The following is a 13,501-nucleotide window of genomic DNA, read 5'->3' on the forward strand; positions in this document are numbered from 1 at the left end:
CAAGTATAGCTTAAGCAGAGTTTAAGAATTAAGCTGAGTTTAAACACAGTTCAATTTTTTAGAGTGTTGTACATACTTCACTCAACAACTAAACGCAACTTAAGTTTTGTTTTATTTAAGCAGCCGATTTTGTTGGTTTAAGCTTAGTTTTGGTTCTTTGCGCATAGTCACCGATTTGTTAGTTTTGTTAGGTTATAATTTTATGTAATACCTGTTACCATTGATTAACATAATCAATGCTGTTACCCTCCAAATTGTAATGGAGTTGCATGCACTAACAGATGATGAAGATTTCCTAGAAGTAATTAATATAATTGGACGCAGAAGAGCAGCAAAGATATATAGGCACCGAGATAACCACTTTACAAAGTGGAATGATAAGGAATTTTTAAATAGATTTAGGTTATCCAAAGATTCAGTTCGTTTTGTAATTGATTTAATACAAGAAGAAATATCACATCCCACAAACAGGTATAAAAACGACCCTATAGTGTAGCTACCACCCAACCACATCGTATAATTTCGTTACAGAAACTTTGCAGTAAGTGCCGAGTGTATGGTATTATTGGCACTAAGGTATTTAGCAACTGGCTGCTTTTTGTCAGTTGCAGGCGACTTTATTGGCATCGATAAATCTACTGCAAGCAGACTTACTACAAAAGTCTGTCGAGCCATTGCCAGTCAACACCGCATTTTTATCAAAATGCCTACCACAGAGGAAGAAATGAGAGAAAGAAGTAGAGGCTTTTACATGATTAGTCGTTTCCCCAAATGCATTGGTGCTATTGACTGTACCCATGTGAAGATTATATCCCCCGGTAACAATGCTGAGATTTTTCGAAATCGGAAAAATTTTTTTTCTTATAATGTGCAAGCTGTTTGTGATGCAAGCCTGAGGATTCAAAATATTGTATGCAGATGGCCTGGGTCATCTCATGATAGCACAATATTTTTACATTCTCAAATAAGAAATCAATTTGAGAATGGAGACTTTAGAGGGTACTTATTAGTTGGAGATGCAGGATATGCTATTAAGCCGTATTTAATTACTCCTCTAAGAAATCCGATCACTCGTACTGAAAATTTATTCAATGAATCCCAAATACGCACACGTAACCCAATAGAACGGTGCTTTGGTGTGATGAAACGCCGATTTCCCATATTGTCATTTGGGATTCGACAACGCGCAGAAAAGGTCGAGGCTATAGTAATTGCAACTGCAGTATTACATAATATAGCTAGGAACTTTAATGATGCACTGCCAGACATAAATGAGGAAGAACAAGAAGCTATTGCAGCTGCTGAAATAAATTTCGAAGTGGAAAATGTTCCATATTACAACAATGGACTAAATAATGCTGTACGTCATCACCTTATTCACGAATACTTTAATCGCTTAGCATAGTGTACAGTGTATATTACGAACAAACTTATTGTTTAACATTTTTTAATAACATATCTTTTTGTAACTTCAAAATTTCCATTTTTAATTTGTGTTCTTCTTTCATACATTCTAGTTCGAACTCAGATTTTGTCTTTTTTATTTCTAAATTTAACTTATGTTCCTCTTCCGTATGTTTTAATTTTACTTTTTGTTCTTCCAAAACACCTTCCATTCTACTCTCTTCCAGTTTTGTTTTAGCCTCTGCCCACTGCGAAATCTTCTTGTTAATAACACCCTGGGATGTATCTAAAATTTTAAAATAATTAGTATTTATAGTACATTTCTGAAAGTGATTTTACCAGTGGTGTTTACACAAAGCGCAGCTGATTTTTTTCTTTTAAGCATATTAGGTGTGTACTTTTTCCAGTTTTTATCACCTACAAATTCAGAAGGAACTTAGATTTAATACTTTATGACCAGTACCGTATACTACCATTATTTTCGATATCATCTGTTGCAGATGGTTTTACGGTCGAACTGTAGTCGTGATCGTTAGCAAACTCTACTATCATCTCTGTAACGAAACAATATTGAACCACACACACACTTGGAAGTCCTTATTTACCATTACTAACTTGCAGGTCGTCTGTTTCTGGTATTTCAATTTCAACTGGAAGTAGTAAAATGTATGTAAATTGTTTATAATGTACACATTTTTTACTTACTAGCATCCCCATCAAATTGTGATTGAAATCCCTCTGCTCTTGGGCCAAGTATATCTTTAATGCCCTCTTCGGTGTCATTTAATGGGGTGTCTTTGTAAGGACCACCCCCAGTTCCCATTGAATACGTTTTATTTTCAGACAGTTTCTTTTTCACCCTTTTCTTTAGATTTTCGAACTTCTTTTTTAACACAGCTTCACTACGGTGGCTGTCGTTTACTACATTGAACTCCCGAGCAACATTTGACCAGGCTTCGGTCTTTTGTTGGTTCGTAACCGCATCTGTTTTTTTGCACTCTAAGACATGTTCATATTGTTTTACTAAACTGGTTAATATTGCCTCTTCTTTCGCGGTAAAATTGGCTGCACGCACTTTTTTTTCGTTAGAGCACATCGTTATAAATAAACTAGTATTGATTGAAGGTTAAGTTTATTCACAACAAATATCCAATTAATTCTTTATGCGCATGTTTGCACGTTGCCAACAACAGAAAATTGTGGTTTTGGTAAACGAAGTTTGAACGCAGTTTGTACAACGAGGTTAAACGAAAACTACGCTCAAAACTTGGGCGTAGTTTAGTTAAACCATCCCTGAACTTCACACTTGTACAACCGGCCCTTAAACACTCAAATGCGTGCGAAAAAGGGCCTTTAAAACACACGTGCTTTAAAGTTGCTAAGTAACGATACTTCAAGTATGACTTTTGAAACTGTCATCTGGATGAAATAAAAAAATCCTCTTAGGTCGCTTTCTGTAAATGCAGAACATTTCTTTGGCTTTTGTACCTATCCTTTCGTTGAAGCTTTCACAAACGCGCGTAATTTAGGGTATGCTTCCAAATCTGTTCCATTTTTTAATCGCAGCATTGCTTTAGTTTTGAATGAATGCACCAAAATATACAATATTTAAATACCTTTGACATTTCCTTCATATATGCCAGCATTAGGGATGCATTTAAGACTGTATTCGTAAGTAACTTCCTATTCGTCCATGGAAACAACTTTTCATATTCTTTATAATAGGCTTTACTGGATTTGGATTTTACACCTACCAAAGTTTGTTTAGATTTTACAACAAGCGATTTAATGGACGGTGTATTATCTTTTTCAACGGAAATCGTTTTATTTACAAAGATTATGATGATTATAAGCAAACGTCAAGTGACATTTCCATGGCAATCGTGAAATTTTGAACACCCAGCCCACTTAATTAAACATGTATTCGAGTATAACGTCAATATGACTTCATTGTATTTCCTATTTTTAAATTATACTGCAGGTATAATAAAAAATACTATAAGATACACGTGTATAATTGGTCTTTAAAGCACTTGCAACGTTAAAGGCATTCCGCTTTGCGTCGTGCCCTTAAACTCGTTGCGCGTGCTTTAAAGACTTGATTATACACTTGTATCTTAATATACTAATCAAATTGCGCATAATGTGAAGCCATAGTATACTGCGAATCAGACCAGAGCTGCTCTGAATAATAGTACAGAATGCCAATACGCAAACCGGTACTGTCATTTTAAGTTTGATCCTTCTCCCCGTAACAATCAAATTTAATGAGCGTACAGAGGTTATATAAAAAACTACGTTTTTAGCCGGAGGTCGAGAGCTTTTAATTTAATCATCACTCATCAGAACCAAAGAAATGGGCGAGAATCGGATAAACTAAACCGGGCACAATGATGTATTTTTATGATTGTAAATAGATACGCTAAACATATTCCGCAGAATGCAACTGTAATAATTAGAGGAAGTAATGGATTGCAAGGAGCCTGCGTTTCCTCACTGATCTTCGTGAAATTGGTTCGTCAATAAAATTTGATGGTGAACCAATTCGCTCTACAGCTGATTGAATCAGTAGTTTCTATAGGTCCTCTATCTTGATCATATCCGGAATTCATTCACCTTCCTGATTCAACGATGCTAAGTGAGAAGTGACGATTTGAAACCGTCGATTCACAACAATCTGCAAGGCGAACATAAGAGTAATCAGGATTTACATGAAGCAGTGTCACTTTCCCCACAAGTAGTTGGCGATTGAATTTCTACGTTAGAGCTTGTTCCGAATTCGTCAACCATGTAATAAAAATAATAATAATAAATGACTTTATTAGATATTTTCTACAGATCCCGTCTTAGTTCAGATAGAGATGGTATCCGTCTCTGCTCTTCCACTCAACCCTCGGTACCGAAACCCAGTTTGAAGATCTTCTTGTCTGTTTAAGCAACCTGACATGCGGTGAACAATTTATTATAACTGTGCACAGAAGGGGTGGTATCTGTAAAGCTTGTGAGAAAACTTTTTCTCACTTATCTACTGATAAGTTCTTTCAACGTAATGCCAACAGGATTTCCTTACAAACAGTTCCGTTTTAAGCGTTCCACTTGACCGTTTCCCAGAGGATTATACGGGGTGGTCCTACTTGTAGCTGTTCCTCGTGAATTTAGAAAATCTTTTACCTCCGAAGATAGGAATAAAGTCCCTCTATCTGAATGAAAGATTTGACTACATACCGAACAGTATATGTATGTCATTGAGACATTAAATTTTGATTACTGTCTTAGGGCTCATGAGGTCGGCGCATGGAAAGATAAATGGGAAGCGTGAATATTCATCGATAACAGTCATTATATACTTATTCTTCGTATTACAAGGAGGTCCTTTAAAATCAATACTTAATCTTTCGAATAATGAAGTAGGTAGCTTTTATCAAATCAGGACCAGGCGCGATAGTCATTTTTCTGACTTTCTAACAGAAAAAGGTAAATTTTTCGATATAGCCCAAGTGTCATTCTCGAAACACCAGTTTATTATTAAACATGAAGGATACAGATCGTTGATCGGTAAGAAGACATGGACCTCTTTTTCTATAAACTCGGAAAATAAAGTACTCGGCTCCGAAGGGGGCTCGCACTTCAATAATACCTCGATAGTAAAGTAATGTATCATATTTTCCTGACTTATGTAAATAACTATTACCGTAAGTATACCTTGTTACCGGTGCATTTCAATTCCTAACTTCAATTTTTCCAGCGTGTTCCGTTCTTTGGCATTTTCTATGTGCCTCTTATTGTTCCTACCTTTTAATCAACGTCAATCAGTTTTGCGTAAATAAAACGTTTCATGGGGTATGGTTTCTTGTAGTATTTCTGCACCACGACAGGTATCGTATCCACTACTCGTCAGCTTGTAATGTTGTTATGTGTGACTGCTCAAAGGCGGTTCTTGGCTAACCTTGGCTTCTGAGTAAGGAAATAAAACGAGACTTTCTCTCATTTCACAGAAACGCTTCCTGTGGCACCTGATGTGAGTTCATGCCTTCAGAAAACAAAACCTTAGCAGAAGTTGCAACTCTGGAACCTCGTGCTCTTTCAATCCTCTTGGCGCCTTTCAGTTCCACAGAATCTGGGTATCCATCGAAGACTACTACTGCATATGATTTTGTACATACCTGATGTATTGCTGAAAGATTGCGGAAAAAAAGGTGATCACGACCCCATACCACTTTGTGCAGTAGAGATATCGCCAGATCGCCTATCAATTACATGTGTTTTCCTGTTTCTCAGTTCGGTGTCATTTGGTAGAGAATTGAACAATTAATAAAAGGGGGGACCGTGTTCCATTTCCATATTCCTGAGGTTCACTTTCAGATTTTTTGACAATAGACACACGATGGAAGAGTATCAATGGATCTATTGCTATGGTCACACGCACACCCTGATTTGTGACTTTGCTGGTCACTGGCAAAAGAAAATTCACTGCATCATTTTAAGTGTAGGTCCATTTTATTTGTTTTTGCAAAATACATCCCCTCTTTGCGAATTTATATCTCGGTACCTATTAGAGATATTAGAGATAAAAGAAAATTGTGAATATCAAATCTATAGGAAATTTAACGCTCTACAAAAGTTTAACGGAACGGAAATTTGCAGATACATGGGAAAAACTAGATTTTAACGCTATTTTGTCTGGATTTCTAAAGATCGAGGGTCGTGCACAGCTTCGTCGAGGTCGAAAACTTGGAACAATAGGAGAGATGTGTATAAAACATACATTAAAAAATGGGAACTACTCGAATAATTACAATCGTGACCCCTTTTTTACGTTAATTGCACTGGCCGGGCGGCTTAGGGGGTTGATTTGTGGTAACCAGGGGCGGCGACTTATGGGGGGGCCAGCGGCGGTGCCAATGCCCCCATGTAAGGTGAGCTTAAGGGTGCATTGCCTCCATGCAAATTAAATGTACCACATGGTACTGAGACCGAGACACAGATGTTGGACAGAGACGCAGACGTCTACGAGCAAGAGAATGTACCTACCTAAACGTATGAAACCAATCCTAATTTATGATCCCCATTATTCAAGAAAATTGACCCTGGCTGCCATACAAATAATTAAAACCCACCGCCCCTGGTTGTAACGGGATTGATATCTCAAGTTTCTGAGGATATTTAGAACCGTTTAAACTATAAGTACAACTTTCTTTTACTCCTATGCGATAAAAAAAGAGTTGCTGCCGACACCTTTGGAATTTTTGTTTACATGAGAAATCATATTTAGCTTGAACTTCTTAAAGGTGACTCGACGCCAATTTTTTTATCGCCCGTTATTATAAAAAGTTGAATCAATTCTAATTAGTTGATTACAGTGAAATAAAATAAATGTAGTTAGTTAGAAGATTAAATCTTATCCATCATCCCTACGAATGCACGGATTTACTAGATGCACTGTTTAACTTAAATATTAGCCTGCTCTTCACACTTTGCAGTGCCTTACGTTATAGATTCGGTTTATTAACCTGTTTGCGACTATGTAAATACTATGTTACAGAATTTTTTAACACCGCATGCATAAATAATAAGTAAAAAAAGCGTGACATTGTACCTATGTTACACGCGAAGGATAGCAGAATGACGACATTCTAGCATTGCTTCTGCGTAAGATGTAAACCATTAAACTGTTTGTTTTAATTATATATTACTCCAACTTTCAGGCGATATGCTAATATTTCCTTGGAACAGTAGCACGTCAATGACATATTACCAAGAAATACCGTCCCATTTGTCATTGATAACATTTTATGTAGTAGTACCTACACCTACAGTATACACACACCATTAGTCGTTCTGAAAAATGAATTCGTGTAAACGTAGATTGTCTTTAACAAAAATACATAGGAAAAGCTATATGATTTTACTTAAATTCAGCGTTTGCTAAAAAATTCAAGAAGCATGATAGATTTTTTATATTTTATAAAGTGGTATTCCAAAAACCAATAGAAGCAAATTGATCGAGTCAAGATGCGTACTAGCCCTAAGCATTTAGGGGGTCTCAACCCTTTACCGCGTAAAAAAAATCTGATCCCCAACGGAAGAGCTATACAATGGATGTTTCACTTACACCTTCACTTGCTCTATCGTTTTAACCATAATTGTTCCTCGCTCTTTTTCTAGTCTTGGCCTCTTGCTATATGTATAGGAATATCTTAATAGTGTACTATTCAGCTGTAGCATGATTTATGCATGGAATGACTTCCTGAGGTCTTACTAGAACCGTTCTTGGGAGAATTTCTCGTTTTAGGCGCATAATGAATGATTGTTTTACTCTTAAAGGATGTTTTTGCAAGTAACTTATTTCTCAATAAATGGACGAGTTTTTCCCTAGGTCCAATAATATTAAATGCAGCTACAGCATTTTGAACCAACTGTTTGACACACTTTTCTCTCCAGCCATGATGAATGTACCTATGCCATTTCTAGTAGTAGTCCATAAGAAATGGCTTGATTTTTTAATTTGGAGACCCTTCAAGTTTTTTGTTTATAAAGACGTTGGGTTCTTTGTTTGGCGCATGTTTTACTTAACAGGCACTCTTTGATTAAACTACGAGTTTTTGGGGTGGTTTTCGGTGGATGCGTTTAGATGGCGATAATAGGTTCGTAACAGCGTCCCTCTTCTGAATAGGAGAACGTATCGGTCTCTATTCAGATGATTTCGCTTTGACCTTCCTTGGTAAGCCCCCTCTTCGTATGGTAGGACTAGCTCAAGGTCTGACGTCCCTTGGTACGGTGTTAGGGCTGCTGAATGATAGGTACCGAGGGATTTTCCAGGTGAAGCTCTGTCTTTTATTTCGTATGTGGTAGGAGAGACGGCGTGGAGGATTGTATACGGTCCGTCTCTTCGTGGCTTGAACTTGCTCGTGACGCCCATTTTGGAATCACTTACAAGGTGTGAGGTTAACCAAACGTTTTTTCCAGGTTTTTAACTGGGTGCTTCCCTTTTTCTCGTATCTGCGCACTCCTTGCCTTTGATTTGTGTTTCTTTTTGGTTGAACCTGGCTTTCGCGGGGTATAAGTCAGGCAGAGTACGTACGAGGTGATTCCAGGGATGAATGTACCTGCCGGTATTATGGTTCGTTGGGCCCCGGTGTAGTCGCTGGTGATCCTCAGTTCTCCCCCAAGCTTAGGTGGGCGAGGGCTAGGGTGAGGGTGTACCCTGGGATGTGTGATATCGCGAGGCGTATTAATACCAATTGGTGTGGTCATCCTTCCCTAGGATAGCTAGTTGTGGCTTCAAGACGCGGTTCTTCCATTCCACTGAATTGGTTTGTGGGTGGTAGACTGGCGTGATTGGGTGATTCCTAAACAATGCGTGACATGTTGCATTGTGTTGCTGAGGAATTGTGAGCCATTGTAATTTCATAGTCGGCTGGACATTCCGTTGCGGAGGAATATTTCTGCGACGAGGACCATCGCGCAAGTTTGACGTCAGCCAGCTGGATTATGATTAGAAGCCATTTTTGTGAGCTTCGAGTAATGGTCCAAGTAAGTCCAAGTAAGTGCTGGGGTCTATAACAATCCCGCGGGTTTCTTGTTTGAGGTTTACATGTATTGTTTTTCCCTATGTCTACAGTCTACTCCTCTGGCTTCAGAGAAAATAAATGTCTTACGCTCCTTAAACTGTTAGCGGAATTATACCAATTGACAATATCAATTTTTTTTCAGTTTAATACATCGCACATGCACGAAAATATAAATACGGAAGCCAAAGCAACAATATTCCAATTAATGAATATGACAGGTAGATCTTCATTTGTTTTAAGAAGTTATTTTGGTTGCATAAAATTAGGCACCCTTCAGAAAAAAATTTATTATTTAAATGTAGACATAGGGAAAAACAATACACGTAAATCCCTATGTCTACTTCTTAATAAATATCACTGTATATATTAATACGAGATGTCGTATGACTGGATGACCGAGGCCCATCTGGCGAGTCTGCCGGTGGGTGACTTGAGTGTGAGGAGCGATTTTAGCGGTTGGTGGTTTCTCGAATTAAGAAGAAAGGTCGACCTGTTGCAGGTTGTTCCCTAGTAGTACACATAATAGAGCTACAAATGAATTTATTCCATACTCATACATACATATATTTACTTTAAATACCTTAGTTAGCAAGGTATCACTAAAAATAATGCACATATTCTATGCAACCCAACTTAACATCTTTGGCATAATTCCCAGAAGGAAACTGACAATCTTATTTATATTGCTAGATCTGCGTTAGCATACGTTGTTTGGAATGACTGGAATACTAAAGTTAAAGTATTGTATCTTCTGCACACAATACCTGAAGGTCATCTAGAAGTTATCCATTTAGGGCCAATTGCACCGTCAAAATTAAGTGTCCCTTAAAGTTAAACATAACTTAAATACCATAACAACGATTGTCTTAATCGTTGCAATCGTTGCCATAGATTTTAAGTTCGACTTAACTGTGCAAGGCTTAATTTTGTTGGTGCAACTGGGACTATGTGTACAGTCTTTCATTTTTTCAGCAGCATAAAACGATTACGTAAATTGTTAAATAATTAATTTTTTGCGAATTATTTTAATTCATAACACTGACCCACGCCAAGGATATTTACCAATCAGTCGGAACACTGAAAATTATAGATTCGTATTACGTGTATGGAATGCACAAAAAATTAGTCAGTGTCAGACCAACACTTATATTAAGATAATTAATGTAGATTGTTTTGAACATTTTTATTAATAGAAAACCGGGGAATTTTACAGGGAAATGGGAATAATTTAAGGAATTTTATATAAGAATTATTTTTATTTAATTACATGTAGACATGCTAATAGAAGTTTCTGTATATGCATCAGCCTGGAAATTATATTTCCTTGAATAATTAATTTCTTTCCAGTGTATTTTATGATAATTGAAATTACCTTGTCGCTGCATTTATATAAATGTAGGTACCTACAAGTAATTAAATATTAAAATGCCTGATACTCCAAACAAAGGAATTTTCCTATCTTGCAACCGCTATTAGGTCCCTTTGGCCATAACTTGCCAGAGTGAGATGGGGCGAACTGTACAAGTGTACACTGATGTGAACATGTTCATGTTTGTATTCAAGAATGCAATATCTAAATAACAACGACGTACGAATGCTAAACTAATATATTTTATTTCATAAAAATCGTTAAGGATAATATAAATGTTAGGTTCTTTCATTTGCATAATGATTAAGGAAGGCTATTAATCTACCTACCTTCTACATGACCTGTTGAAGTGAATTCCCTTATTTATTACAGAACAACAGTTCAGTATATTATCTAACTTGTAATATACTCTCGTACTTTTTATTTGAGGGCGATAACAAAAGTCGTGATTCCCGTTTTGACAAAAGGTATTACATTATCCATGTTTATACCTACCACTGCGAACAATTACCATTTTTAGCTTCCTAGCATGTGCTAGGTAGCTATTGCGATAGCCGTTTTTTGAACATTTCAAAATTTCATCAAATGTCGACGTTTTAGACCATTTTAAGCAACTTTTAAAGAATAAAATTTTTTTCCGTCTGTATGTACGTACATACGTTTGTTGGCAATTTTCTGAGAAAACGGCTCGACGGATTTTGTTGAAATTTTGTATATATGTTTTAGGCATACCGAACAGAAAAATAACGGGCCGAATTTTTGAAAAAAAATTTTGGAGCGCCGTAACGGCATCGAACTTTTTTTTTCAAATAGCAACCTAAAATTTTTATTCTATTATTTGGAAGACCTTATTTTCCTGTGTACAACCTACCAAAAATTGGGCCGGGTTATATTATCAAAAAACGGAGAAAAAAATTGTCAAAGTCAAAAAATTGTGTTGCATATGTGCAAAACGCAACGATCTTGTTTCTGAAGCAATTTAAACGAAATTTGGAAGGTAGGTCCCTCTAATAAATGCAAACAAAATGCATGCGTAAAAATGCACCTTTCTTATTTTTTCCGTCTGTATGTACGTACGTACGTTTGTTGGCAATTTTCTGAGAAAACGGCTCGACGGATTTTGTTCAAATTTCGGATATGTATATTAGGCATACCGAACAGAAAAATAACGGGCCGGATTTTTGAAAAAAAAATTTTCCCGTCTGTAAGTGCGTACATATGTTGGCAATTTTTGGTTTCAGCTAGGAAGCTATTCTGTCAAGAATTTGACACCTGGTTTATGTTATGTAAATGTGTATTGTTTACCGGAAATTCTTATATCGAATGGTGAAGATATCGTTTTCAAAGCAGAATTAAAACACGCAAAGTTTATAGAAATACATACAAAGAAAGATCCGAATCACAAATTACAATGCATTTTACTGTTTACATTGTTGGACCGGTTGTAAATTTTAGTCAAGGAATTAGCTATTTATGTAACAAGTTGCAAATTGACAAACACGTCGTGTGCGCCAAAGACAAAATTTGCAACATGTTGCATACAAGGTTTTTTGTAATTTCGTCAAGAAATTGATGTGAAATAGGTATTATAATGGGAAGAGAACTTTATTTTAAGATTGAATACTCATGTATTATCGCAATATACCTAATGCATTGCTATGGATAAGCAGTGCCTGTCATCTTGGTTTGAAGCTTCCTCGTTTCGCGTCTTTTATGTTTCAATCGCGTTTGGGAACTTTTTGCTAGCAAAATGAACTATTCCGATGAAAATGTGAGTATTTCAACTGACGTTGAAGCGGCTGCAGAAGAAACTAGTTCGTATTTACTTTCTCCTAATTCACGTACAGCATAGTGTACCTAGGACTAATGTACCAGTGCGCCAATGTGTCAAAATGTGACACTTGTGGCTAAGTGACGGCTCTTTTAAAACCGAAAACGCCAACTAAATTTAAGTATTTCAAATTACAAAAAAACAGAATAAGTGCTCGCAAAGATCATACTACCACACTACACCACTGATCTTTGGTGTTGGTACATTTACTAGTGCAAATCGTGTCTGGTTGATAGGCAACTAAACTCACGTAGGGGAACAATAGGTGATAGAGTACGCCGAAGCCACACGTAGATAATGAAACCACAGATCTGTGATGAAACCGATGTCTGCTTTGGGCGAAGATGGAATCCCACCCTACATCGTGAAAGGATGCGCATCTTTATTGGTAACCCCCTTATTACTACATCTATTTAATTTAGCTTTGCAAACATGTACATTCCCTGACGCTTGGAAATTCACCAGAATAATACCAATTCACAAAAGTGGAAGCAAAAAACTAGTTGAGAATTATCGCCCAATAGCAATTAGCAATTATACCTGCAATAGCGAAAATTTTCGAAAAAATGATCTATACTAGACATTATCAGACAATCTCAGCAGTATAATTGCACATCAACTGCACGGTTTCAGGCGGAACAAATCAACGATTACCAATTTAATGCAGACGCATTTCTCAGCAGCAGCCCTGGATGAGAGAGCCCAGGTAGACTGTGTTTATACAGATTTTGAGATTTTGCGAAGGCATTCGACACAGTATCCTATCAAGTCTTGCTCCGTAAACTTGTTTTAAATTGCGTAAGTAATCCGACCGTCAAATTCCTGAAATCATATTTATCTCTTCGTAAAACAAAAGTGAAATTCAATGGCGTGAATTCAGCCGAATTTTATCCCTCATCAGGCGTTCCCCAGGGAACACTTCTTGGTCCTTTTCTGTTTCGCTTATACATAAATGATTTACCGCGAGTGATAAAAAAACTCGAAAGCACTACTATTTGCGGACAACCTAAAACTTGTTAATTAAAGTCCCAGCATACCAATTACAATAATTGTAATTGGTATGCTATTTCTAGAGACTTTAAATTTTCACTAAAAGCTTTCTGTTATAGTGTAGATGTGCAGAATCTAGTAGTCTATTTTGAGTTAGATTACTCGTGAGATCGATAATTTTAAACTTTGCTAATTATTTATCAGATAAATCTTTGGATATGCCAGCCCAAAATTTAGCAGTCGATGAAAGCATGGTTGCTAAATCCTATAAAAAGGGGATCCAACATCTGGGCGCTAGCTTGTGCTGAAACAGGTTTCCTGTTCCATTTTTGTTCA

General features: G+C 36.8%; 2 protein-coding genes across 2 annotated transcripts; one reads left to right on the forward strand and one right to left on the reverse strand.

The window, feature by feature from the left end:
* Window positions 1-1,529, forward strand: LOC116164565 (putative nuclease HARBI1). Its single transcript, XM_031478760.1, has 2 exons — window positions 1-471; window positions 532-1,529. The coding sequence occupies exons 1-2, from the start codon at window positions 260-262 to the stop codon at window positions 1,403-1,405; spliced, it is 1,086 nt and encodes a 361-aa protein (XP_031334620.1). The 5' UTR covers window positions 1-259; the 3' UTR covers window positions 1,406-1,529.
* On the reverse strand, window positions 1,372-2,723 carry LOC116164566 (myb/SANT-like DNA-binding domain-containing protein 3). Its single transcript, XM_031478762.1, has 5 exons — window positions 2,110-2,723; window positions 2,010-2,054; window positions 1,878-1,958; window positions 1,744-1,821; window positions 1,372-1,690 (listed from the first exon to the last, which is right to left on the reverse strand). The coding sequence occupies exons 1-5, from the start codon at window positions 2,498-2,500 to the stop codon at window positions 1,431-1,433; spliced, it is 855 nt and encodes a 284-aa protein (XP_031334622.1). The 5' UTR covers window positions 2,501-2,723; the 3' UTR covers window positions 1,372-1,430.
* Between the last annotated feature and the right edge of the window lie 10,778 nt (window positions 2,724-13,501).

Source organism: Photinus pyralis, unplaced genomic scaffold, assembly GCF_008802855.1.
Source record: "Photinus pyralis isolate 1611_PpyrPB1 unplaced genomic scaffold, Ppyr1.3 Ppyr1.4_LG2, whole genome shotgun sequence".
NCBI lineage: Eukaryota > Metazoa > Arthropoda > Insecta > Coleoptera > Lampyridae > Photinus > Photinus pyralis.

Bases quoted from the DNA above. Each gene is read 5' to 3' on its own strand.
- LOC116164565 (XM_031478760.1), top strand. From the start codon at position 260: ATGGAGTTGCATGCACTAACAGATGATGAAGATTTCCTAGAAGTAATT. The intron at 472-531 runs GTATAAAAACGA...ATTTCGTTACAG, and splicing joins ATATCACATCCCACAAACAG to AAACTTTGCAGTAAGTGCCG.
- LOC116164566 (XM_031478762.1), bottom strand. From the start codon at position 2,500: ATGTGCTCTAACGAAAAAAAAGTGCGTGCAGCCAATTTTACCGCGAAA. The intron at 1,822-1,877 runs GTAGTATACGGT...CTGAATTTGTAG, and splicing joins AGATGATATCGAAAATAATG to GTGATAAAAACTGGAAAAAG. The intron at 1,691-1,743 runs GTAAAATCACTT...TTAAAATTTTAG, and splicing joins GCTTTGTGTAAACACCACTG to ATACATCCCAGGGTGTTATT.